General features: G+C 39.7%; 1 protein-coding gene across 1 annotated transcript in view; it reads right to left on the bottom strand.

The window, feature by feature from the left end:
• FGF2 (fibroblast growth factor 2) overlaps positions 1–5,903 on the bottom strand; it is a 64,409-nt gene extending 58,506 nt beyond the window's left edge. The window contains exon 1 of the mRNA XM_015074594.3: positions 5,571–5,903. Coding sequence (XP_014930080.2) covers positions 5,571–5,748 — 178 coding nt within the window. The 5' untranslated portion in view covers positions 5,749–5,903. The remainder of the gene's footprint in view (positions 1–5,570) is intronic.
• Between the last annotated feature and the right edge of the window lie 17,957 nt (positions 5,904–23,860).

The raw sequence follows: 23,860 nt of genomic DNA on the forward strand, positions 1-23,860 counted from the left end.
ATATGGGGAAAGTAAGTAACCCTTTGAAAATGCAAACACACACACACACACACACACACACTCTACAGATTTCTGTAAATGAACAGGCAAGCATTAAGGATACACTGGTCAATTTAAAAGTCACCTTGCGCAGGAAGAGTGACAGAGGACAGCTGGCTTGAGACATAAATTAAACACTGAATATTGGCTGTCTGTTGACTCTAGGTCCTCCAAATTTCTTCAAACTAAAAATATCCTACAGGAATTTAGAATGGAACTAGTCTGGCTTCTAAGAAACATAGTCTATGGCTCGAGGGGTGAGGTTCCCTGGGAGTTACCACTTTTAGTCCTCTCCTAAATTCCTGGGGCTATGAATAACCTAGATTAGAGGAAGGATTTGATAGCAAAGGAGAATACAATAGCTAATATAACAATGAATACAACAAGGAAACATTGAGCCACAACTGCATTTCCTAAAGATACAATATTCTAAATTATTTTGCAAACAATCAAGCATTGGATATTTATTGAGCACTGACAGCATACAAGTACAAGGCCAGATCTCCGGTTTCAGAGTGCAGAAAATGACAAACTCAAAAGCAAAACACAACACATTTGCTTGGATAGAATACCGTAATGAGGTTAAGGTTTTTGCCCCAATGTGTGGATTTGCCTTGCTCCAGTTCACGTCTTAGACTCTTACCCCACGCAGCCTTCTAACAGATGTGTGCCACAGGACAAAGGGGCCCAAGTAGGGTTTTTGGAAAATCAACACTGGAATTTGGAAAAACAAGAAAAGGCTATGGCACATGTGTAGTCATTATCCTGTTGTACAGACATCTTGTGGCTTAAAAATAACAGTTCTAATGATGTGGGACCTAAAAAATCACCTTTTTTAATATCACAGATGGGGATTTCTGAGAATCAATGCATAGATTAATAAAGTCAATTTTATAATTATAATGTGTAAAAGAATGGTTCGTGTTTTATTACATCTGTATTATTTTATTTTCAGATTAACTTAAAAATCATACCCATCCATTTAAAATGCTATCAAAAATCTAAATGAGAATACTTAGAACTCCGTTGTCATACCACTGTCAAAGCTTAATTACATAATGGACATTTTATAAACACAAGGAGTGCCCTCAGGGCGTGTCACAGGGGATATTGCCTCTTCTAGGCTGAAGTCACTTGGCATCTAACCCTTCTTAAAAGGCTAAGGTGTGGTAATATCTAATGACTCATGAATTGTCCTTTCATTGCTGTACCAATGACATGATTTCCATGATTAAATGAGCTATTAGACTCTTACTTCATTTGTTTACTGCACATAAATAGCATTACAGTAAACATTGTGTTTATTGAGGCAAATTAGTGGGATCCACTTGCCAGATATTACCCAAAAAAAGATGGGGGAGAGAATCTAGAATCACTGAATCAATGGTTCCGTTTACATGAAGTAGAGAAGAAAGGTGGCTTTATCCAATGCCCTGGGAACATAACTAGAGGTAACCTGTGAACCAGTAAGACCTCCTCCGAGGGGCTGGCTTCCCCAGTGCTCTGAAATGGAGAAAGCCCACAAAGTGGGGCCCCTGGAGGGTGTTCTCTCTGACTGAACGGAAGAGTGCAATGAGGCTGGAGGAGGGCAGGAATAGAAGGCAAGGGACCTGGTGGGCAAGAAGCTCATTCAGGATGATCACAAGGGAAATCGGCATATGAAGGCAGGTGATCAGTTACTGTTCTGACCCTCAATACTGTCTTCAATAAAACAAGATCAGTGAACTAAAAGGTCTGACACCTCCCTCTGAATTTCACAAGTCCATGTTTTTATGAGTCGAGTCGCATGGAATATGTGCCGTGGCAAAGGGCACGGGTGTCACGCGGGCCAGGATGCCATCCCTGCTCCACACAGGAGTGGGCAGGTCCCTCTGCGTCTCCAAGTCTCAGTATCCTCTAGAACCTGGAAGCAGACAAGTATGGCAAACAGGCAGTCACCTCCCAAGAGAAGCCCAAGGGTAGAAACCACTGCTAACCGCCTCTAGTTTTTCCTAAATAAGAGCATCTGGACCAAATTTAATGCTAAAATGTACATAGGCAGCATACATTTCTCTTGCTACACTCCACCACACAGCGTACGTGCTACTCAGGCTAAAGTGTTCTCTCTTCGGAAGTTTTCACATAGTTCACTACTTAAGAGTAAATACTTAATGTTACACAATCCCATGGACATTTGGAAGGGGCCAATTAAAACATCCAGGACACAAGGAAGCTGGGTGAGGAGCACACATGCTGGAGAAACAGACTCTTGTCACTGTATTGTGCTTCTATCAAAATCTCATGTCAAACAAAAGCTACTCCATGACTAGAAGGAAAGTGCACGAAAATTGGCCCTTTCAAGTGAAAATAAAGCAGAATACCCAGGTATGAAGCAAAAGGGGACTTCAACAACACTGAGAAGTTGGAAAATTGATATTCAGTCTTCTCCCTCCCCTTTCCATTTCTGCCTCTGCCCTCCCCACCTCACACCTCCTTGCCCTGTCTCCCCCTTCAGCACCTAAGACACATCCCCCATACCTAACCAGCACCCGCCACATTTATACCATCCCTCCAAATACCCAAAGGATATTTGCATTTTAAAAGACATCAGGGCAGAAAATGGTCATGCCAAAGGAATACATCTCGGAGAGATTTTCAGGTCAACTGGACAGTTTGAGGAATGAGACTAGGAGGTTTTTAACTTTTCAAATAGGTCTAGATATCTGAGCCATAATTCAGTGGGAAATTGTCACAACCATCAACTCTGCTCTTTTTTCCCCATGTTTTCTGGTCAGTCTCATTTGCTTGGGGTAATGGAGGAAATGTGGTTGGGAAGATACTGTTATATCATGTCCACAATCATTTTTCCTTGTATCTTTCCCATCGGTCTTACCTTGGTTCGGTCAACTATCAGCACAGCTTTGACATGTCAGAAAAATAGACTGTACTTAAACTTATGTCCACGTTGAGCTACACAGAAGTGGTTTAAATTCATCACATCTTTAGGTTTGTATTGTTAGTCTATTGCCTGCTAAAAGGTGAAAAAAAGTCAGTACCCTCCACTAATCTGGAGTATTCTAATCTTCACTTTTAACATGTAGTCTTTAGCTAGTTATCAAGTTGGAAGGATTCTCAACCTTAGCACTATTAACGTCTGGGATCTGGGGCACCTGGGTGGCTCAGTCAGTTAAGCGTCCAACTCTTGATTTCGGCTCAGGTCATCATCTCATAGTTTGTGGGATCGAGCCTAGTGAAGAGCCTGTTTAGGCTTCTCTCTCTTTCCAAAAAAAAAAAAAAAAAAAAGAAGAAGAAGAAGAAGAAGAAAGAAAGAAAAGAAAAATTGTGGCTGGGATAAAGTAGGATGCACTGTAGGATGGTTAACAGCATCCCTGGCTTGGATCTCCTAGATACCAGTAGCACCCTTCCAAATGAGCCAAAAATGTCTCCAGGCATTGCCAGACGTTGGGGGGGGGGGGGGGGCAAAATCACCCACCTATGAGAACCAGTGAGGTAAAATAAGATAGCAAAAAAACTCAGAGTTGGAAAGAAACAGTTAACAACTATTATTACAAGGGTGGTAGTGTGGTATGCAATTCAGAATTATCCTCAGTCACTAGCCCCCATACAGTTATATTCTAAAGGAAATAGGGTATCAAAAGCTTCAAAGGAAAAAAAAAATCCAGCAACTAGTAAAGGGTCTTAAAAAAAAAAGAGAGAGAGAGAGAGAGAGACAGAGTACTAGGGGAAGGTCCAACATGAACTTAATATGGAGGAGAGCTCTTTTAAATCTTGTAGTCCTAGAACATGCTCCTTTTTTATTATTATAGACAGTTTATGCTGCTAGAAAAGAACAAAACTCATTGGGATATATATGCACCTGGCCCTAATCAGCTGTGTTCACCTAGCAGACTACTGCAAAACAAACTTCAAACACAAAGCTTAAAATTTAATTTGGAAAACCTATTCAAATTACTAAAATAGAGAAATAGCACTAACCCATACATATTGGATTACGAGCATCTTTTCAGTTTTACTGAATAGAAGCGGTTGATAACATTTAAAAATTATGGCAGGCCTGGAAAAAAAATGAAAGACCTGCATCTTTTGCTTGTTGCTGCTTTGGAATCAATAAAAACCCAAGCAATATAAAAGCACATTTCTCATTTGTCAACTCAGATCTCAGTGCAAAGCTTTCGCCTCTTCCAATCACTTCACAGGTGGGAAGGACATTCCTTCAGCATCTTAGGATAAAGAGGTGATTCCTGGGGCGTGGAGCTCGGAACTCCTGCAGGTCTTTTCTCAGGCAAATAGAGGATCAGATTCTTCACCAGAAACCAATAAAGGTGGAACTCACAGCTTTTAAAACAGACTTTTTACCTACACTTACAGGAGAACAGTTACAATACGCTCTGATCCTCCTTCTCTCACTTCAAATTCCAAGGGTGTCAGCCAGTTTTATGCCCTTTTCCCTCTCTTTTCTCTAGACCAGTGGGTCTCAAAGTGTGGTCCCAGGTCAGCATCACCTGAGAACGTGTTACAAATGCAAATTATCAGGCGTAAGGAATTCTAGGCCTAAGGAAGCAGAAACTCTGGGAGACAACGTTCAGCAATGTGTTATAACCGCCCCCCCCCCCCAGGTGATTCTAATGCACTCCTGTAGTTTGAGAACTAATGATTTAGGCTAGTGTTATTTCTATAACCACAGATTATTTTTCACAGAACACAAAAGTGTACGATGGTAAAATGAGTTCTCTTCGCACTTTGTATGAATTCTCATTTGATCCTCAAACCTGCTGCAAGGTAGACATTACCCCCATTTTTAGGTATCAGAAAACAAGCTCAAGGTCCCAAAGCTAATAACTGCAGGCGAAAGATAAAAGTTTTTGCAGTTCTTGTCACTACTGAAACAAAAGTGTGTCGCACTTTAACAAAAGGTCCACATCTTCTGCGGCTTCAGCTTTCGGCAATTTGGAAAAAAATAGAAATGGATGTGTAAGAGCAGTGTGCCAGATGGCCTGGATCCTACCAAATCAGAGTTTAAGGGCACTCTCTGGAAAGGTATTTTTCCAGTGAAGAGCACTTAATTCAGCCTTGCCCCCCCCCCCCCCGCCTTTGTCCGCGGGACTTCGCGCATCCAACACAGAAGGGGTTGGAACTTTAGGATGGGGACCCAGACTGTTTCTCCGCAAGCCGCTCGCCTCTCCGCAAGCCGCTCGCCTCTCCGCCGTTGGGCATCCCCTAAGTTACAGGTTGTCTGCGCGAAGGGAGCCCGCCTCCCAGGCCTTGGAGGCTCAGGGCCCAGGGGACTGGTTTACCAGGGGAAACTGGCACACTCCAAAGCCTGGGGAAGGATCTAACCCGACACCGCAGCTGGGGAGGAAGGGGCGAGTGGTGAACCCGAAACCACCGAGGGCCGCTAGGAAAGAAACCACAAGTCCCACTAAGGTCGGGGTGAAGAGAAGGAAGAAGCGCGGAGGAGGGAATGGAGCGGAGGGGGAGAGAGCCACAAGAGTGGAGATGGGATCGGGGAAGAAGAGCCGGCCAGCACTCACTGTGAGGGTCACTCTTCTCCCGGACCCCATCCACTCGGCCGTCGGGGTGGATGCGCAGGAAGAAGCCCCCGTTTTTGCAGTACAGACGCTTGGGGTCCTTGAAGTGGCCGGGCGGGAAGGCGCCGCTGCCGCCGTCCTCCGGCAGGGCGGGCAGCGTGGTGATGCTCCCGGCTGCCATGGCCCCCCCGGGGCCCTGCCGGGGTGCCCGCGCCCCAGGAGCCGCGCGGGGAGCCGCCGTCCCCCGGCCCCGGCCCCCGACCCGGTCCGGGGCACGGCCCCGGCCCCGGCCCCCCAGCCTCCCGCCCGGCGGCGCGCGACCGCGCCCGCGGGCCCCCAGCGTCGCGCCTCTCGGCCGCTCCCCTCCGCGTCTGCCCTGGAGCGCGGTGCGCCGCGGCGCTCGGGAGCCGGGGCTTAGGGCTGGGTGTCTCCGCGGCCGCCGCTCTCCGGAGGGCCGCCTCTCCAAGCTACAGCGCCCGGGTTCCGGCTGCAACCGCGGGCACCGCGTCCGCCGCTCTGGCCCCGGCCCGGCCGCGGCGTCACATCTTGTACATCTCCACCCCCGAACACCCACCAACCCCGCACGCCCCCGGCCCTCCTCCCTTCCTGCGCGCCGCCCCCTACTCGCTCGGGACTTTACGAGGCCGGCCTCTGGATCGGGAGCTTTGGCCGCAGCACGCAAGCGCCCGACATCAGTCCCGGGGGGCAGCGGGAGGCGGGGGAGGTAAGGAGGGCGCGCCGGGAGGCGACCGCCCGGGGCCTCCGCAACTCTAGGGGCTCGACCCCGGCTAGTTCCCCAGAAGTCGCCCCAGGCCCACCCTGCCGAGCACAGTCTTTCCTCACACTGTGGAGCTTTTGCTGTGCAACCAGCCGTGACTCAACTTTTAAACGTTTAAATGCAACTTTCTCCCCCATTCTTTTTCCTTGCCAGCGTTCCAGAGAAGAAACTATTTCCTCCCCCAAGAAGTGAAGGATTCCGAAATGAGGGCGGATACTGTGTCAGAATAAGTTTTGAACACCTCTAATCACCAAAATAGGGGAGGGGGGGTACGTGTGGGGCACAAACTTTATAATTGAAGGCAGAGGCTGAAATCATTTACTAATAAAAGGAAAGAAAAGAGGACAGAGGAAGAGAGCAGACTGGATTGCTAAGAGAAAAACATTTTCTTTTACCACCCTAACTGGAAGTAGCCAACGTGGAAAGATGAAGATAGGCCTCAAATCCTTACGTGATTACAAGTGTGTTTGATGAGGGAGCCTGGGGCAAGCTGAGGGCAAAGTACAGGCTCACAGCAACACTTTCCCCCACCTCCCCCCAAGGTGGGATATGTGTGATATTCCTCGGATACTCCTGGCTACCCAAGAACAAAGGAAAGAAGTTAAGGTGGTTGCTGTGGTGACGTGGGAAACTAAGGCAAATGAAAAATTAAATTCCCTTATTGCCTGCAGCCCATTGACAGGTCCTTGAAACCAGCAGAGTGACCTCCCTCTAGGAGCTCAGCTGCCTCAAGGTGACACTTTGCTGGGGGCAAAAGAGAATCTTAAGCTTAACATTATCCTGACACTGCGCCCCCCCCCCGCTCCCCCCCCCCCCCAGGATCCTGTAAGTCTACTTTAACTTATAAAAATCCTTTGGAAACTTACTTTATCTCAACTGCCAAAAGATATATGCTGGCAATCATGCTCCAAGCTTATGCCCCCTGATATACAACTGAAGGGTCTCATGACAGGTTTTACTAAGTGGTAATAAATGGTGTTTTCTTAACAGAAGCTAGCCCCTCAAGGTCCTGGAAACCTTGCTTCCAAAATTCCTTAAGACTTACATTGTCCCTGACCCTTTCCCAACCTTAGGGTATATAATCGGTTCCCTGTCACAACCCCAGCGCAGCTCTTTCTGCCCTCGGGTCACATTCCCGTGCTCTAATAAAATCACCTTTTTGCACCAAAGACATCTTTAAGAATGCTGTCTTGGCTGTCAGCTCCCACCCACCCCCCTCCAACTTTCACCCCAAAACCTCATCAGTGTTCATATCTTATTCCTAAACTGGCATAGCCCTGGTTAAATTGTTAGGTATTTCTTGGCAAGAGGGTAGTTTTCTAAAAATCCCAAACTACAAAATTGAAGTTGATTGGACTTTGGTAATTTTCAGTAGAATATAACGGGTACTACAGATTAGCAAAATATCCATCCAGAAAATGTCTTAATCTTGAGCATCTACCATATGCCAAGCATTCAGGTAAGTGCAGTGGGAGGCGCCCAATCAAGCAGGATCTTCTCCGCACTGTGCGGGAGATACTATGGGCAGCGTGAACAACGCATATGCCATACCGGCAGAAAGGGCCAAGGCCATAGAAGAGTAAGATGAGGTGTAAGATTTCAGACAAGGGGTAATTCAGCTTGGGGGTAGACTGGGGTTAGGGAAAGCTTCTAGGAAGATGTGAGAAAATGGTAGTTTATTTAGGAACATGTTTGGTTTCAAGAGATCAGTGCATCAAAAGACGAATGCATTTGTTCATAAGTCTCCATGAGGGTTTTAATTCTAGATGCATTCCCAGGATGTTAAATAGAAAGAAGTACGAATTGATTCTTTGGAGCTTTAACACCAGGCATAGTCTTCTCTTGGCTGCTGTATGTTCTCTGACTGCTCTTCCCTAATGGACAGGTTTTAACTTCATTCAAAAATCAGTTAGGACTAATGACCCCCCTCCAGATGATCTCTGTAGGTATCCTAGGGAATGGTTAATCCTTCTATAGCACTCATGAGGTTGCCAATTACTTTGAAATAAATAGATTTGAATAAGCCTTGAACTCTGTCAGAGAAAGCTGAGTATCCCAAGAGCAAAGTGATAAATTTAAGTCAAAACTTTTTTTAACAGTGGTATCCTGAAATCTGGGCAACAGCCACATGCAGTTAAGTAATCTGTTTGCTAATGGACCACGGAGCTCATGGAACTTCATTACCTGTACAGTTAACCCCTTGTTTCCTAATTCCTTACAAAACCAGGAGAGACAATATCAGAGGAAATGGTTAATCCAGCTATGGGAATCTAGGTATCCAAACTAGTGTTAATTCCAAGAAGACATCCTTAAGATAGTTGTCTCAACTTCCTACCCAGCCCTCTCACAACACACACTTGTACACATGCAGAGACAGACACACTATTCTTAGAAGCAATCAATTTGCTCTTACTGGAACCATGAGCACTCAAATTACTTAGATTCTCAATTTACCCAGCTGTAAGGATGAATATAAAAAAAATTTTTAATGTAAGATGATGGGTACAAAACTCATTCTTTTTAAAAACCACTAGGTTCCAATGATAACTATTTAAAAACTACAAAAGAAAGAGGAATTTCCCTCATAATACCAAGGTAAATTACTTTGCAGTTAAGAATTATTCAGGAACATCTGGGTGGCTCAGTAGGTTGAGCGTGTCCCACTTTGGCTCAGGTCAAGATCTCACGTTTGTGAGTTTGAGCCCCAGATTGGGCTGTCTGCTCTCAGCGCAGATCCTGTTTCGCATCCTCTGTCCCTGCCCCCTCCCCCGCCCCTCCCTCATACTCTCTGTCTCTCTCTCTCAAAAATAAACATGAAAACATTAAAAAAAAAAAAAAAAGAATGGTGCAGAATCCAAATGATGAAAAGTACAAAGATTTAATGAGAGTTTATATGTTCCTGGATGGAAACATATAGTAAAATATCAATGTAAAATTCCGCCCACGTGTTTAAAAATTGTAAACCACAATAGTTTAAATTCTAGCCCAATTAAAAAAATTTTTAATGTTTATTTATTTTTGAAGGAAAGAGAAACAGAGAGTGAGCAGGGGAGGAGCAGAGAGAGAGGGAGACACAGAATCCAAAGCAGGCTCCAGGCTCTGAGGTGTCAGCACAGAGCCTGATGCGGGACTCAAATTCACAAACCATGAGATCATGACCTGAGCTGAGCCAACTGAGACACCCAAGTGACCTGATTTAAGCATAATTTTGAAAACTATACAACTGTATTGTAAAATTCAATTGGATACATAAACATAACAATAGCAAATACTTTTAATTATAGAGAAAAAAACGTAAATGACTTTTGAATGGATTAAAAAGATTACTAAATATCTTCAGTGGAAAATTAGGCATCATGTAGGTATCTGATTTTATGAGGTCTCTATACTTTTTATTGTCTTTGAGTAACTTTACAACTCTTGTAAACTATAGATAACTGTCATGGACTGAATTGTGCCCCTCTCTCTCCCCACATTCCTATGTTGAAGCTTTAACCTCCAGTGTGGAGGTTGGGCCTTTTAAGGAGATAGGGCCTTTTAAGGAGATAATTAAGATTAAAAGATGTTTTAAACGTGGGGTCCTAACCCAATAGGATTGGTGTCCTTATACAGAGGAGAGACACCAGGAGTGTGCACAGAGACAAAAGACATGTGAGGACACAGCAAAAAGGCTTCTTTCTGTCTGCAAGTCAAGGAAAGAGGCATCACCAGAAACCAAACCTGCAGGACCTTAATCTTGAACTTCCAGCCTCCAGAACTGTGAGAAAATAAAATTTCTGTTGTTTAAGCCCCCCAGTCTGGGGTCTTTTTTTATGGTAGCCCTGGCAGACTAATAATAACCAAAAAATATGCAAATGGAGTATATCTAGTGGATGAACATTGATTTCCCTTCTGTGATGGTTAATTTCACGGGTCAGCTTGGCTAGGCTAAGGTATGCCTGCATAGCTAGTAAAACATTGTTTTGGGGCATGTCTTTTGAGGGTGTTTCCAAAAGAGATTCACATATGAATCAGTAGGCCTACTGGAGAAGATTCACTCTCAATAATGCTGTGGGCATCATCCAATCCACTGATGGCCGTATAGAACAAAAAGGTGAAGGAATGGTGAATTCTCTCTCTCTCTCCCTCTCTCTCTCTCTCTCTCTCTCTCTCTCTCTTCGAGCTGGGACGTCCATCTCCTGCTCTCAAACATTGAAATTCCTTGTTCTCAGGCCTTCAGTCTCAGACTAGGAGTCACATCATGGTCCTCCCTAGTTCTCAGGCCTTCAGACTCAGAAGAAGCTAAACCACCAGATTTTCTAGTCCTCAACTTGCAGATGACAGACTATGAAACTTCTCAGGTTTTGTGACTATGTAAGACAAGTCGTATAAAAATCTCTGATACATCTATATCTATATATCTTATTGGTTCTTATCTCTGGAGAACTCTGATTAAAACACCTCTTCTACCTATGGAATGTATTTGTAAATTCATTTCAGCATTCCTTCTGCCTTGATATGTGTGACTCATTGAATTTTCTTTCAAACCTGTTGTCACATCCTATTGGTTTCCACATTAATTAATGAGATAATATAAACTCTATATCTTATGAGATAGAAATGTTAATATTCACATTTTGTCCACATGAGAGTCCTGATTTTACATTTTTAAAAAATTATCCTTTAAAATAATAAGAGTAATGAGGAGAAACTTGCCCTCTATAGATACTGAAATGTATTATAGGTTTCCACCACTATCCAAAAGTAATCCATTCCTGTGAAACTTTTCATTAGGTCAAAATGATGTAAAGTGAAGGAGCAATTACTATTAATGTATTGTGGAAAATTTTTGGAGTATTTCCAGACCTAAAAAATAAACATTTAAAGCCTTTTCTTATACCCTAGGACACATTTTGCTAGTACATGCACAAAATAAACAGACATAAAGCACAGATGCTCACAGAGTTCAAAGCTATGGCAGCTTGTTGCTGAAACTATATTGACTATAGTTTCCAAGAAAGGAGCTTGATGGTACCACTCTGGCTGCTGGGGGTTTGCACGGCTTCTATAATGGCTTGCTACAAAACGGATGCTGAGTGCAATCTTCTCTTTTCACCTTTTTTTCGTGAAAGTGAAAATCATCTTCAGATTCTGTTTAGCTGCTAAAAACAAGTACTAATGTAGGTCTTTCACAAAAGCAAAGTAGCATAAGAACTTTCAAAAAGTGGGGGATATCTGTATAAAACTATTTTATATAAGACATTGTGAACTGATGCATGCAATGATCAAAAGATCAATACAAGGATTAAAATTTCAGAGGTATCTAAAATGATTATAAATGAGCTGCCATGAAAACAATATTTTTAAAATGTTCATGTCAAGGGACACCTGGGTAGCTCAGTCAGTTAAGTGTCCAAATCTTTTATTTATTTATTTATTTATTTATATTATTATTTTTTTAATGTTTATTTTTGAAAGAGAGAGACAGAGCATGAGCAGGGGAGGGGCAGAGAGAGACGGAGACACAGAATCCAAAACAGGCTCCAGGCTCAGAGCTGTCAGAGCCTGATGCAGGGCTCAAACCAGACCCATGAGATTATGACCTGAGCTAAAGTCGAACACCCAACTGAATGAGCCATCAGGCACTCAAGCATCCAACTCTTGGTTCCACTCAGGTTATGATCTCACAGTCCTGGGACCAAGCCCCGCATTGGCACTGTCAGTGCAGAGCCTGCTTAGGATTCTCTCTCTCCCTCTCTCTCTGTTCCTCCCCTGCTCATGCACATGTGCTCTCTCTGTTTCTCAAAATAAATAAATAAACATTGAAAATAAAATGTTAGTTTCAGGGTGCCTGGGTGGGTCAGTCAGTTCAGTCAGGTCTGATCTCATGGCTTGTGGGTTCAAGCCCCACATCAGTCTGTGTGCTGACAGCTTGGAGCCTGGAGCCTGCTTTGGAGTCTGTGTTTCCTCTCTCACCCTATCCCACTCACACTCTGTGTCTCTCTCTCTCTCAAAAATAAATAAAAATTAAAAAAAATTTTTTTAAATAAAATGTTAGTGTCAATATGTGATGGGGATTAAGGAGTGCACTTATGATGAGCACTGAGTGATGTATGGAATTGTTGAATTGCTATTACCTGAAACAAATATAACACTGTATGTTAACTGTACTGGAATTAAAATTAAAAACAAAAACAAAATGTAGAAACAACAAAAATAAAAATAAAATAAAATTTTTGTGTCACTAGCAATAAAAAATGCATGTCAAGTAATAAAACTCCCCACAAAGAAAAACCCAGGACCAAATTCAGAAATTCTTCCAGGGGCACCTGGGTGACTCAGTCAGTTAAGCATCCAACTTTGGCTCAGGTCATGATCTTGCAGTCTGTGAGTTCAAGCCTTGCATTGGGCTCTGTGCTGACAGCTCAGAGCCTGGAGCCTATTTTGGATTCTGTGTCTCCTGTCTCGGTCCCTCCCCAGCTCATGCGCTGCCTCTCTTGCTCTCACAAATAAATATAACATTAAAAAAAAAATTCTTCCAAGAACAAAAAAGAAAAGAAGGTAATACTTTTTAACTCATTCAAGAGGCTAGCATTATAGTAAAACCAAAACCAAAGACATCACAAGAATACAAAACTACAGACCAACATTTCTTGTCAATATAGATCAAAAATTCTCAACAAATTACTATCAAACAGAATCTAGCAACATAAAAAAGAAAAAGAGTCATACATCATGTCAAAGTGGGATTTATTCCAGAAATGCAAGGTTGGTTAAACACAGGAAAATCAGTCAAAGTAAAACACCATATTAACAGAACAGTGTATAGGTTAAAAAACCACGATCATCCCAATGGACATTTAAAAAGTATTTAACATAATCCAACACCCTTTCATGACAAAACCAAAAACAACAAACTAGGAATAGAAGGGAACTTCCTCAACTTGATAAGGACATTTATGAGAAACTCAAAGCTAACATAATACTTACAATGGTAAAAAAAAAAAAAAAAAAAAAAAAAAAAGAGAGAGAGAGAAAGAAAACTTGCCTCCTAAGATCAGGAATAAAACATGGATGTTCACTCTTGCCACTTCTACTTAACATTATAGTTGAAGTTCTAGGGGCGCCTGGGTGGCTCAGTCAGTTAAGCATCCAAATTTGACTCAGGTCATGATCTCATAGCTCATGAGTTCAATCCCCACGTTGAGCTCTGTGCTGACAGCTCAGAGCCTGGAGCCTGCTTCAGATTCTGTGTCTCCCTTTCTCTCTCTGTTCTTCCCCTGCTCATGCTTTGTCTGTGTGTCTCTCTCTCAAAAATAAATAAACATTAAAAATAAAAATAAAAAAAACCATAAGATTCTTAGAAGAAAACATAGGTGAAATCTTTGCAACCTTGGATTAAACAATGATTTCTTAGATGTGACGCTAAAGACACAAGCAACAAAAGAAAACAGATAAATTGTACTCCATCCAAATTGAAAACTTCTGCACATTACACTACTGAGACAATGAAAAGAGCCCAGAGAATAGGAAAAAGTATTAGTAAGTCATATGTATGGTGAGAATCTACTCTCCAAAATATATAAAAAACTCTTACAACTCAACCCAACTTAAAAGTAGGCAAAGTATTTCAATAAACATTTTTCAAAAAAAATATATATAGAATAGCGAATAAGTACATGAAAAGATGGTCAACACAGTCATTAGGAAATTGCAAATCAAAAGCACAATGAAATATCACTTCACACCCATTCAGATAGGTATAATAAAAATTTTTTTTAATGTTTATTTATTTTTGAGGAGAGAGAGAGAGAGACAGAATGTGAACGGGGGAAGGGCAGAAAGAGAGGGAGACACAGAATCTGAACCAGGCTCCAGGCTCTGAGCTGTTAGCACAGAGCCCGATGTGGGGCTCAAACTCATGGACCATGGGATCATGACCTGCCCTGAAGTCAAACGCTCAACCCACTGAGCCACTCAGGCACCCCCAGATAGCTATAATTTTAAAAAACAGAAAATAACAAGTGTTGTCAGGCTGTGGAACAATTGGAACCTCTGTACATTGCTGATGGGAACATAAAACTGATACAGAAAACAGTCTGGTAGTTCCTCAAAAAAGCAAACATAGTCACTATATAACCTAGCAATTCCATTTGTACATACATATACAAAAGAAATGAAAACATATGGTCACATAAAACATATATCACATAAAAATAAATCAATGAATGTTTATAGCAGCATCATTTATAATAGTCAAAAAGTAGAAACAACCCGGGGCGCCTGGGTGGCTCAGTCGGTTGAGCGTCCGACTTCGGCTCAGGTCACGATCTCACGGTCCGTGTGTTCGAGCCCCGCGTCAGGCTCTGGGCTGATGGCTCAGAGCCTGGAGCCTGCTTTCGATTCTGTGTCTCCCTCTCTCTCTGCCCCTCCCCCGTTCATGCTCTGTCTCTCTCTGTCCCAAAAATAAATAAACGTTAAAAAAAAAAAAAGAGTAGAAACAACCCAAATATCTATCAACTAGTGAATGGAAAAGTGGTATGTTCCTACAATGGAATATTACTTGGCAATAAAAATAAGTGAAGTACTGATACATGCTAAAACATGGATGGACCCTAAAACATTATGCTACATCCAAGAAGCCAATAGAAAAGCCCACATATTGGGGTACCTGGGTGGCTCAGTCGGTTGAACATCCAACTTCAGCTCAGGTCATGATCTTGCAGTTTGTGGGTTTGAGCCCCATGTCAGGTCTGTGCTGACAGCTCAGCTCGGAGCCTGGAGACTGCTTCAGATTCTGTGTCTCGCTCTCTCTCTGCCCTTCCTTCACTTGCACTCTATATCTCTCTCTTTCTCAAAAATAAATAAACATTAAAAAATTTAAAAAGAAAAGAAACAACCACATATTGTATGATATCATATATACAAAATGTCCAGATATTATGGATATGTGTATCCACAGATACACAGAGCAAATTAGCAGTTGCCAGAGACTAGAAGAAGAGAGAAATGGGGAGTGACTGCTGATGGGTATGGGTTTGTTGTTATTGTTTGGAGTGATGAAAAACCTCTGGAATTATAGTGGTGATAGTTGCACAGCTTTATGAATATCCTAAAAACACATTGAATTGTAAACTTTAAAATGGTGAATGTCGTGGTATATAAATTATATCTTAGAACAAAGAAAGAAATGCATGCTAGGATAAAAATGAAAATTTTCTCCCCTAAAATTGAAAGAAAAAAAGAATTGATATTAGCCAGAGTTGTCAAGGGTGAGGCAAACTGGAGACTTCATGAACTGATAGAGGATAAATTATTGTAGCATTTTGGAAGTGCTGTTTAAAAGTATGTGCATTGAGTCCTTCAATTTTTGAAATTAAATTTCATTTTAGCCAACAAGTTTTGGTGCAAGAAATTTAAAGAAAAATATCATCTATGTGTATGGTTGGCAGCCTTGGTGTTCATTATAACACCATTCATTAATAATGGAGAAAAAAATGAGAGATCATCTAAATAAAAGTGAACAAATTAATTTGAATAAATCATATTCATACAAACTAATGTGTTCCATGTAACTATATGGATACTCCCAAATACATATTAGAATGAGATATATTAAAATGTTAGTACTGGGGCGCCTGGGTGGCTCAGTCGTTTGGCCGACTTCGGCTCAGGTGTCATGATCTCACGGTTCGTGGGTTCCAGCCGCGTGTCTGGCTCTGTGCTGACAGCCTGCTGGAGCCTGCTTTGGATTCCTCTCTCCCTGACCCTCCCCTGCTCACACTCTGTCTCTCTTTGTGAAAAATAAACAAACACAAAAAATTTTAAAAATAAATAAATAAATAATAAAATGTTAGTACTGATTATTTTGGGTGGTCACATTGTTTTCATTTTATATAAATAACCTCTGGCTACTTACTATCACAGAAAACCTATAATCTAAAATTGCATCTTGTTTATTTACTTGTTTTCTTATTTATTATCAGTCCCTTCACTCCAATAGAAATGCAAGATTCTTTACAGGAGGGATCTTTTTACCCTAAATATTACTGTATCTTTGGGCCTTGTGCACTAAGCAGGACCTGAACAAATATTTACAAATAAATGCATGCATTAACATCATTTTAAAAAGTTGTTTTTGAAAACTACTCCTCATCTACGTTATATATGGATGTGGTCAATGACTGTGGAACTCTATATGCTGTTTTTTAATGCAATCACACTATACTTATTTCCTTAGAAAATCTCACTAACATGCAGAAGTGAATGCATTCTAAACCCTAGTACACCAAAAACAATTTTATCATTTCTCAAGTCATCATTATGACTATCAGCTGTGATATAGTAGAGTGAGCCACTCTATTTTATTTCCAAAGAGGTAATAAAAAGGTTATTGTTTACCTTCTATGCTCAGGTAGAAGATTCTGATCTCACCAGAATAATGTTCCGTGCTTTATGTTGACTTCGTGTCCTTGATTTTGAAAAACAAATAATAAAACAATAAACACCCCAAAATTCCTGAAATAGCCAAGGCTTAATTGTGTTACATTTGGCAATTTTTATTCTTTTTTTTTTTTTTTTTTTTTTAAGAGAAAGCACAAGCAAGGAAGAGGGGCAGAGTGAGAGAGCGAGAATCCCAAGCAGGCTCCACACTCAGTGCAGGGCCCAACATGGAACTTGATCCCACAACCCTGGGATCATGACCTGAGCCAAAATCAAGAATTAGACACTCAACCGACTGAGCCACCCAGGCACCCCTGGCGATTTTTTTTCTTAAATATTGTATTGTCACTCTAACTACATAGCCAATCTATAGTCATTCACTGTTTTCAGGCATCTATATGACTCTGTTAATCAAGTGACTAGTCTCTTCTCATCAACTCTTTGATTTTGCTTTCCCAAATTCAACCCCTAAGTTCAGAAAAATTAAAACTTCATAATGGGCAAAGGAATATGAAGTAGTTCGTAGAAAAAGAAATATAAATAAAATATATAAATACATACTAACTACATAATCTTTTAAAATATATAAATGAAATATAAAACATTTGAGTAAAAGAATTGCACATTAAGAATGAGATATATTGCTCTACTTCTCAAATGGGCATAGTCAGAATGTTTAACATATAGCATTAGAGAGTAGGAGGAAACAGGCACTCTCTTGACACAGCTGGTGGGAGATCAAATTGGCAATAGCATTCAATATTTGAAACACATATGCCTTTTAACCCAGCAGTTTCTTTTCTAGGAATTTATCCTATACACATAGTCATATATGTGTCCAAAGATATATGAACATATGTACTTTAGCTTTGCCCTTGGTTGCAAAAGATTGGAATTAAGCAATAAAAAGGGTTATCAATAGGGGCCTATAAAAGAAATTATAGTACAGTCATTAATAATTTTTTTTTTGAGAGTCTATCACTACCAGATGCAATTCTGGAATGAACTACTTAAGTTTGTTTTTTGTTGTTTATTTTTTGTTTGTAAATGAAGTCAGTCTAGGGGCTCCTGGGTGGCTCATTCGTTTTTGCATACAACTTTGGCTCAGGTCATGATCTTAAGGTTTGTGAGTTCCAGTCCCACATCAGGCCCTCTACTGTCAGCACAAAACCCTCTTTGGATTCTCTCTCTGCCCCTCCCCTGTGTGTGTGTGTGTGTGTGTGTGTGTGTGTGTTCTCTCTCTTTCTCAAAAATAAATAAACATTTTTAAAAAATGAAGTCAATCTATATGTATGGCTATGGAATGATCTCCAAGGTATATTGAAAATGTGAAAAACATAAGATATGCTGCCATGTGTATAGCGTGCTTTCATTTTCACGATGGGAAAGACAGGAAAACATGCATGCACCCACAACATACATGCTTTTATAGGCATAGAGTATTTCAGGAATGTCTGTCTCTGGGGAGAACTGGGGACTAGAAATTGCAAAAGAAGACTTCTTAATTGTCCTGTTTTTGTACTACTTGATTTTTAATCATATGCATGTAACTACCTTTTCCCATTTAAATAACATATTTTAGAATATATATAGTAAGAAAAATATGATAACTTGATATGAAATTCCTTTAAAAAAAAAAGTAAATGCACAGGGTGCAGAATGTAAAGATGCTGTGTGTCAGTCATCTCTACCTATATCCTGTGGGATTCCAGGGCACAGCTCCCTGGTGACTTCTGCACTCCCTAGCTCCCTATAAGAACACACGGTTAATAGAAATCAGTAGGGCGAGTAATCTCCAAAGACACTAAAATAACTGGGCTTTACGAGTAGATATTTAATGACCAGATGATTGGAGGTTACAATTCCTCTGAACTGTAACAGATCACATCTGGAAATTTACATCTTAAAGGGACACTGACAAGATAGATGGTTTGCAAGACTGGGCAACTCTGATTACCATAATCATGTATTGTGGTAATCATGCAAATTCCCATGTAGCATCAGGTTCTTTTATTCAAAGACAAAATTAGAGTACATTACAACAGGAAGTTACAGGAACACTTTTTCCTTCTGTTCTCCAAATAGAGTATCCACTCAGGACTCTTCCTTTGTTAGTCTTTCTGGATACAAAAGAAAAGATCACTGTAGGGGTCTTCCATCTTTACAATTCAAAGATTCTTTCTCCTTCCTTGGAAATACTTTTTATTTTCCCAGAAATCTTCCCAAACATTTAACTGTAACCTGACCACATATGGTCAAAAAGCAATGCATACCAGATTTAGAAATATTATAAACTCCAACCCACCCAAACTGGCCAATTATAGAAGTTCTTATTTGTGTTCAGAGGACAGGATTGAATATTTTTTTCTTTCATCAGTGAGGAAGCATCAGCTTTGTCTATAGTCCAAGTGTACTATAACCTCAGCCAAAACTATGACTTTGTAACTCTCCAGCCAATGACCTCAAGTCTGACCTACAGGCAATCATCTCCTGGGATGAAAAAGGTCATTTAAACATCTCAGCCCCTAGTCACTGGGAGAGTACAAAATTTTATCTCAAATTAGTATTCTTAAGGTTAAGGTCTTCTCACAGAATTAATACAGAAAGAATGAGTAATGATTAAAAAAAAGAGAGAGAAAGAAAGAAAGAAAGGAAAAGAAAAAGAAAAACTGGAACAGGAGTTCACTAGACTTGAAAATTTCAAATGTTTTGTCAATATTTCTTCTATGATAAAAATATATTTCATTATAGGTGAAGGGGATTAAGAGTATAGTTAATCATGATGAGCACTGAATAATGTATAGAATTGTTGAATCACTATATTGTATACCTGAAACTATTATAACACTGTGTGTTAATTATACTGGAATTAAAATAAAATAAAAATTTAAAAATGTATTTCATTAGGGGTGCCTAGATGGCTCAGTGGGTTATGCGTCGGAGTTTTGATTTCGGCTCAGATCATGATTTCATGCATTGCGTGATCAAGCGCCCATGTAGGGCTCTGTGCTGACAGTACAGGGCCTGTTTGGGATTCTCTCTCTCCCTCTCTCTCTCTCTGCCCTTCCCCCACTTTCTCTCTCTCAGAATAACTCAAGAAACTTTTAAAAAATGTATTTCATTAATTTTAAACTTTCGAGAACATCATGCTTTCTGAAAAGCTAATGTTTTGGCCAATAGTTTACTAAGCGAGAAATGAAATTATAGTGAAGATTCAATTTAGAACCACTGCAACTCAAAAAGACTGAGCTAAAGTTAATGCACTTACTACTCATGCAAAAGGCTAAACAAACTTGGAAAAACATTTTGACTATTACAAAGACAACTATTTTACAACCTTCGCATTACACATATACACAAATAGCAAAAGAATACTAATTTCCAATACTGCATCTCTCTACTTAGCGTGTCTATTTCGAAAAACAGTTTAAGGTAACTTGTCTATTGAAGACAAAGAGTTCAAAATTATAAAAATAAGCAGGCAGAACTAATTGTACCAGAAGCTAGATCTTTACATTAATCAGTCACTGAATTATCTCTAATCTTCCTGCAGACAAGGTAATGAGAAAAAACGAGACGTGTTCTAAACTTTGTGCTGTTTGATAACAGCTCACTGAAAAGTTCCTGACTGGCATGAATTCTTTACAAACCTGTTAAGCAGCGTCTTATAAAATGAGCAGTGAGTAATACAAGGGCCAATGTAAGTGAACTGTAATTTTACAAAAGATTAAGAAAATGTTCTTCAGATTGCCTTAATAAAGCAGAATTCGACATTCAGTCATAACTCTGTAAAAGCATTTCTGTAGGGGATTAAAAAATGTATTTCAGGAACATTGTATTCTGTTGATCTAATTTAAACTAGGACAGATTTTAGGTAATTTGGAAAGGTGGTTGATTAATATGTTCCTTAAGTCTTCTCTCTTAAATATCAGTTATCTTGAGTTCAATTATATACTTATTATTATCATTTTTACAACAGTAAGAATGTTCATGACAATAAACACAAAGAAATATTGTTGCAGCAATTATCATTTAGTAACATTTTGCTGGGACATCCTTCTTAGATAAATGGATAAGGATAGAGATATGTTTTGGGTTTTTTTTGGCTTTGTTTTTCAAAACTGGGCCATACTGAACCCACTTCTATACCATTATTATTCATTTGCCAGTGTATTATGAACATCTTTATATGTCATTAAGTATTTTCCTGTAAGTTTGTTCTTAGTGCCACCACATTATTCCACTGCATGGGTATACCAAAATTTATTTAATCCACTGTGGACATTTAGGTAGTTCTCACTGTTTAAATTATATTTTATTGCATAATTCTGGTTACTTCTGAGGATCAATTCCTTGCATTTATTTCCTTTCACAAGACTCCTTGAACTTGTAATTATTTATGTAATGTCTATTCACTGATAGAATGTGATTTCTAGCCCTTGATATAGGAAACATTCAATAATACCTTTGAATAAATGAATATTTTCAGAGTTTGGGTACATTGTATCAAGCTGGTTTGGAAAAGTTGTGTCAATTTGTACCTTTCCCAAAAGCATGGTGAGAATCCCCTTTTTCTACATTCTCTTTATCTCGGGTATCATCTTAAATACAATCATTGAACTATTTGACATGGAAAAAATAGCAGTTCACTGTTGGTTTAATTTGAGTTTTTAAAGTTATTATAGAAAATGAACACTTTTTTCATGAGTTTATTGAACATTTATATTTTTTGTTTTTTGATTCATTAGTCTTAAGTGTGGTAAGTACTGAGGCACAATTATTTCAATGTTATCTGAGAAGTGCCCAAAACAGCAAATTCAAAGCACTGTTTGGTCTGTTACCAGATAGGCTATAGAGAGCTTGTGCTCTCTCACTCTCTCTTTTTCAAAATAAGTTAAATATATATATATATATATATATATATATATATATATATACATACACACACATATATATATACATACATACAAACATACATTGACCAATTTTTTTGGTCAATTATTTTGCCTTAATTTTAATTTATTTTTTTCTTCTAAAGTGTTTGTTTCCCCTCAGAGTTCCTTGTTCATTTCTCTTCCCCATTTCCTGATCCACATAGAATAAATTCCAGTGTGCAATCATAGCCACATCACTGGTATTAAGTACTCTTAATGACATCAGTGTGTAGGCTGCAAAAAGTGTCTAACTTTTGAGAGGGGTTAGTCATGCAATTTGTGTGGCCCTGTCTTCACTTAAAGCCATCAGATTAAAACAAAACAAAACAAAACTACATCACTCATATAAAGCAATATGATACAGATTTCTTTATTTTTTGCAGTTGCTGAAGGGTATCAAGTCTCTGGAGAATCTACGATCTAATTCACACCCATAAATCACAGGTCATGGCTTCTGATGGGTGGTGGAGTCAGTGCCTAGGGTTAGCTCATTCTGATGTTTCTAGAGCTCTTCTTATATTAAGATTAACACATTCAAAGATAAATGTAAGCTAACAATGCAAGACTACTGTCCACAGGGTATTTTCAACGTCACTGTTCACACATAAAATGAAAAGGGAGTATAATAGCAATTGATGATACTGAAACTGAACTTTTTAAGAATCATAGAAAAAAAGAAAGACTATGTGTTTGAGGTATTATATAGTTGAGACAGGTCGTCTTGCATGGGGTAGATCAATAAGATCTGTTATTGCACAAACCTCAAGTAGACCCTCAGGATTTCCTGTTGTCAGGAAATCCAACCATATTGTATAGGTCCATCAACTCTTTTAATCTCTAAGACCATTTCAACATTTCTTTTTTCTTGAACTTCCAAAAACCCCCACTTTTAGTTGACACCTTGTTTGCTTCTTATTTTACCAAAGATGATGAAATCAATCAGAATATAATTCCTTACCTTCCCACCACGAAAGAACCAACCTACCTATATCTGCTCTCATACACTCTATCTGGCCCCGGACCTGTCCTCTGCCCCCTCCCACCTAAGCCTTGGGTCACATTTCCTCTTACTTGAAGGAATTTTCACCAGCATCACTTTTCCTCCTTTTCACTAGATTATTCCCATCAGCATAAAAATATATAGATCTTTTTCCTGTCTTCAAAAAAGACCCTCTCTTGCCTTGACTCCACACCACTTTTCAGATACTACCCATTTTCTGCTTCCTTCTACAGCAAAATTCCTAAAGGGCTGTCTAATGTTTGTCTCTTCTACTTCCACCCATTTGTTTCTCTGTTTTAGACCTTTGATTTCATCTATTGCTTAAGCAACTGTATGACAACAAAAGTAATGAATACAAAAAAGGACTTCACCCAAATTCCCCTAGCCTCAGACATCAGTTATTCTCGTTTGTGTTCCCTTCTTATTTTGTTCATTGGCTAATGTCTATTTATGCTTTGCACTCTTGCAATCATAGTCTAGGAATATTTTTATATTCTATTCTCCTTACTTACCATCATAATTTCCTATCTTTCTACATTATTTACAGAATTCATATTTTACGAATTAAATGTCATCAAGTTGGTATGTGTATACTTCATTTCGCTACCCATTATTCCGGGCCATTTAGATGGTGTTTTCCCACTGTTACAAATATGCTGTGGTAAAGTACCTCATGTACATAATTTACTGATAACTTTTGTGTGAATTGTTTCTTCATGTATATGGTAGAAGAGTCATTTAAAATGTGGTGTAAGTATCATGCGAAATACTGGCTGATATTCTATCTCCTATGGAAAAAGTATAAGACCCTATATAGTATCACATCCTGTTGGAGCTGGGATGGGAGGATGGTTGCCTCATCTTTCTAGTTATACCTCATCACTGTTACTCATGGTTTTTTGATGTATTCCTATCAATCTTTGAACTCTTTTTTATTTTCTGTTACATACATGAAATGTTACAGACTTACCTTGCACTTTTCTTGCCCAGTCTTGGAATCAAATATACCTTCAAAGACCTCTGGTTTTTTTTTTTTTTTTGGTTGGTTTTGTTTTATTATTGTTATTATTATTATTTATAGATAATATTATTTAGAAACTGAGATCTAAACACTAGGTATGCTCAGTGTTGCAATGACACTGTTCTCAGGCCTTCTCAA

This window comes from Acinonyx jubatus, chromosome B1, assembly GCF_027475565.1.
Source record: "Acinonyx jubatus isolate Ajub_Pintada_27869175 chromosome B1, VMU_Ajub_asm_v1.0, whole genome shotgun sequence".
Lineage (NCBI taxonomy): Eukaryota > Metazoa > Chordata > Mammalia > Carnivora > Felidae > Acinonyx > Acinonyx jubatus.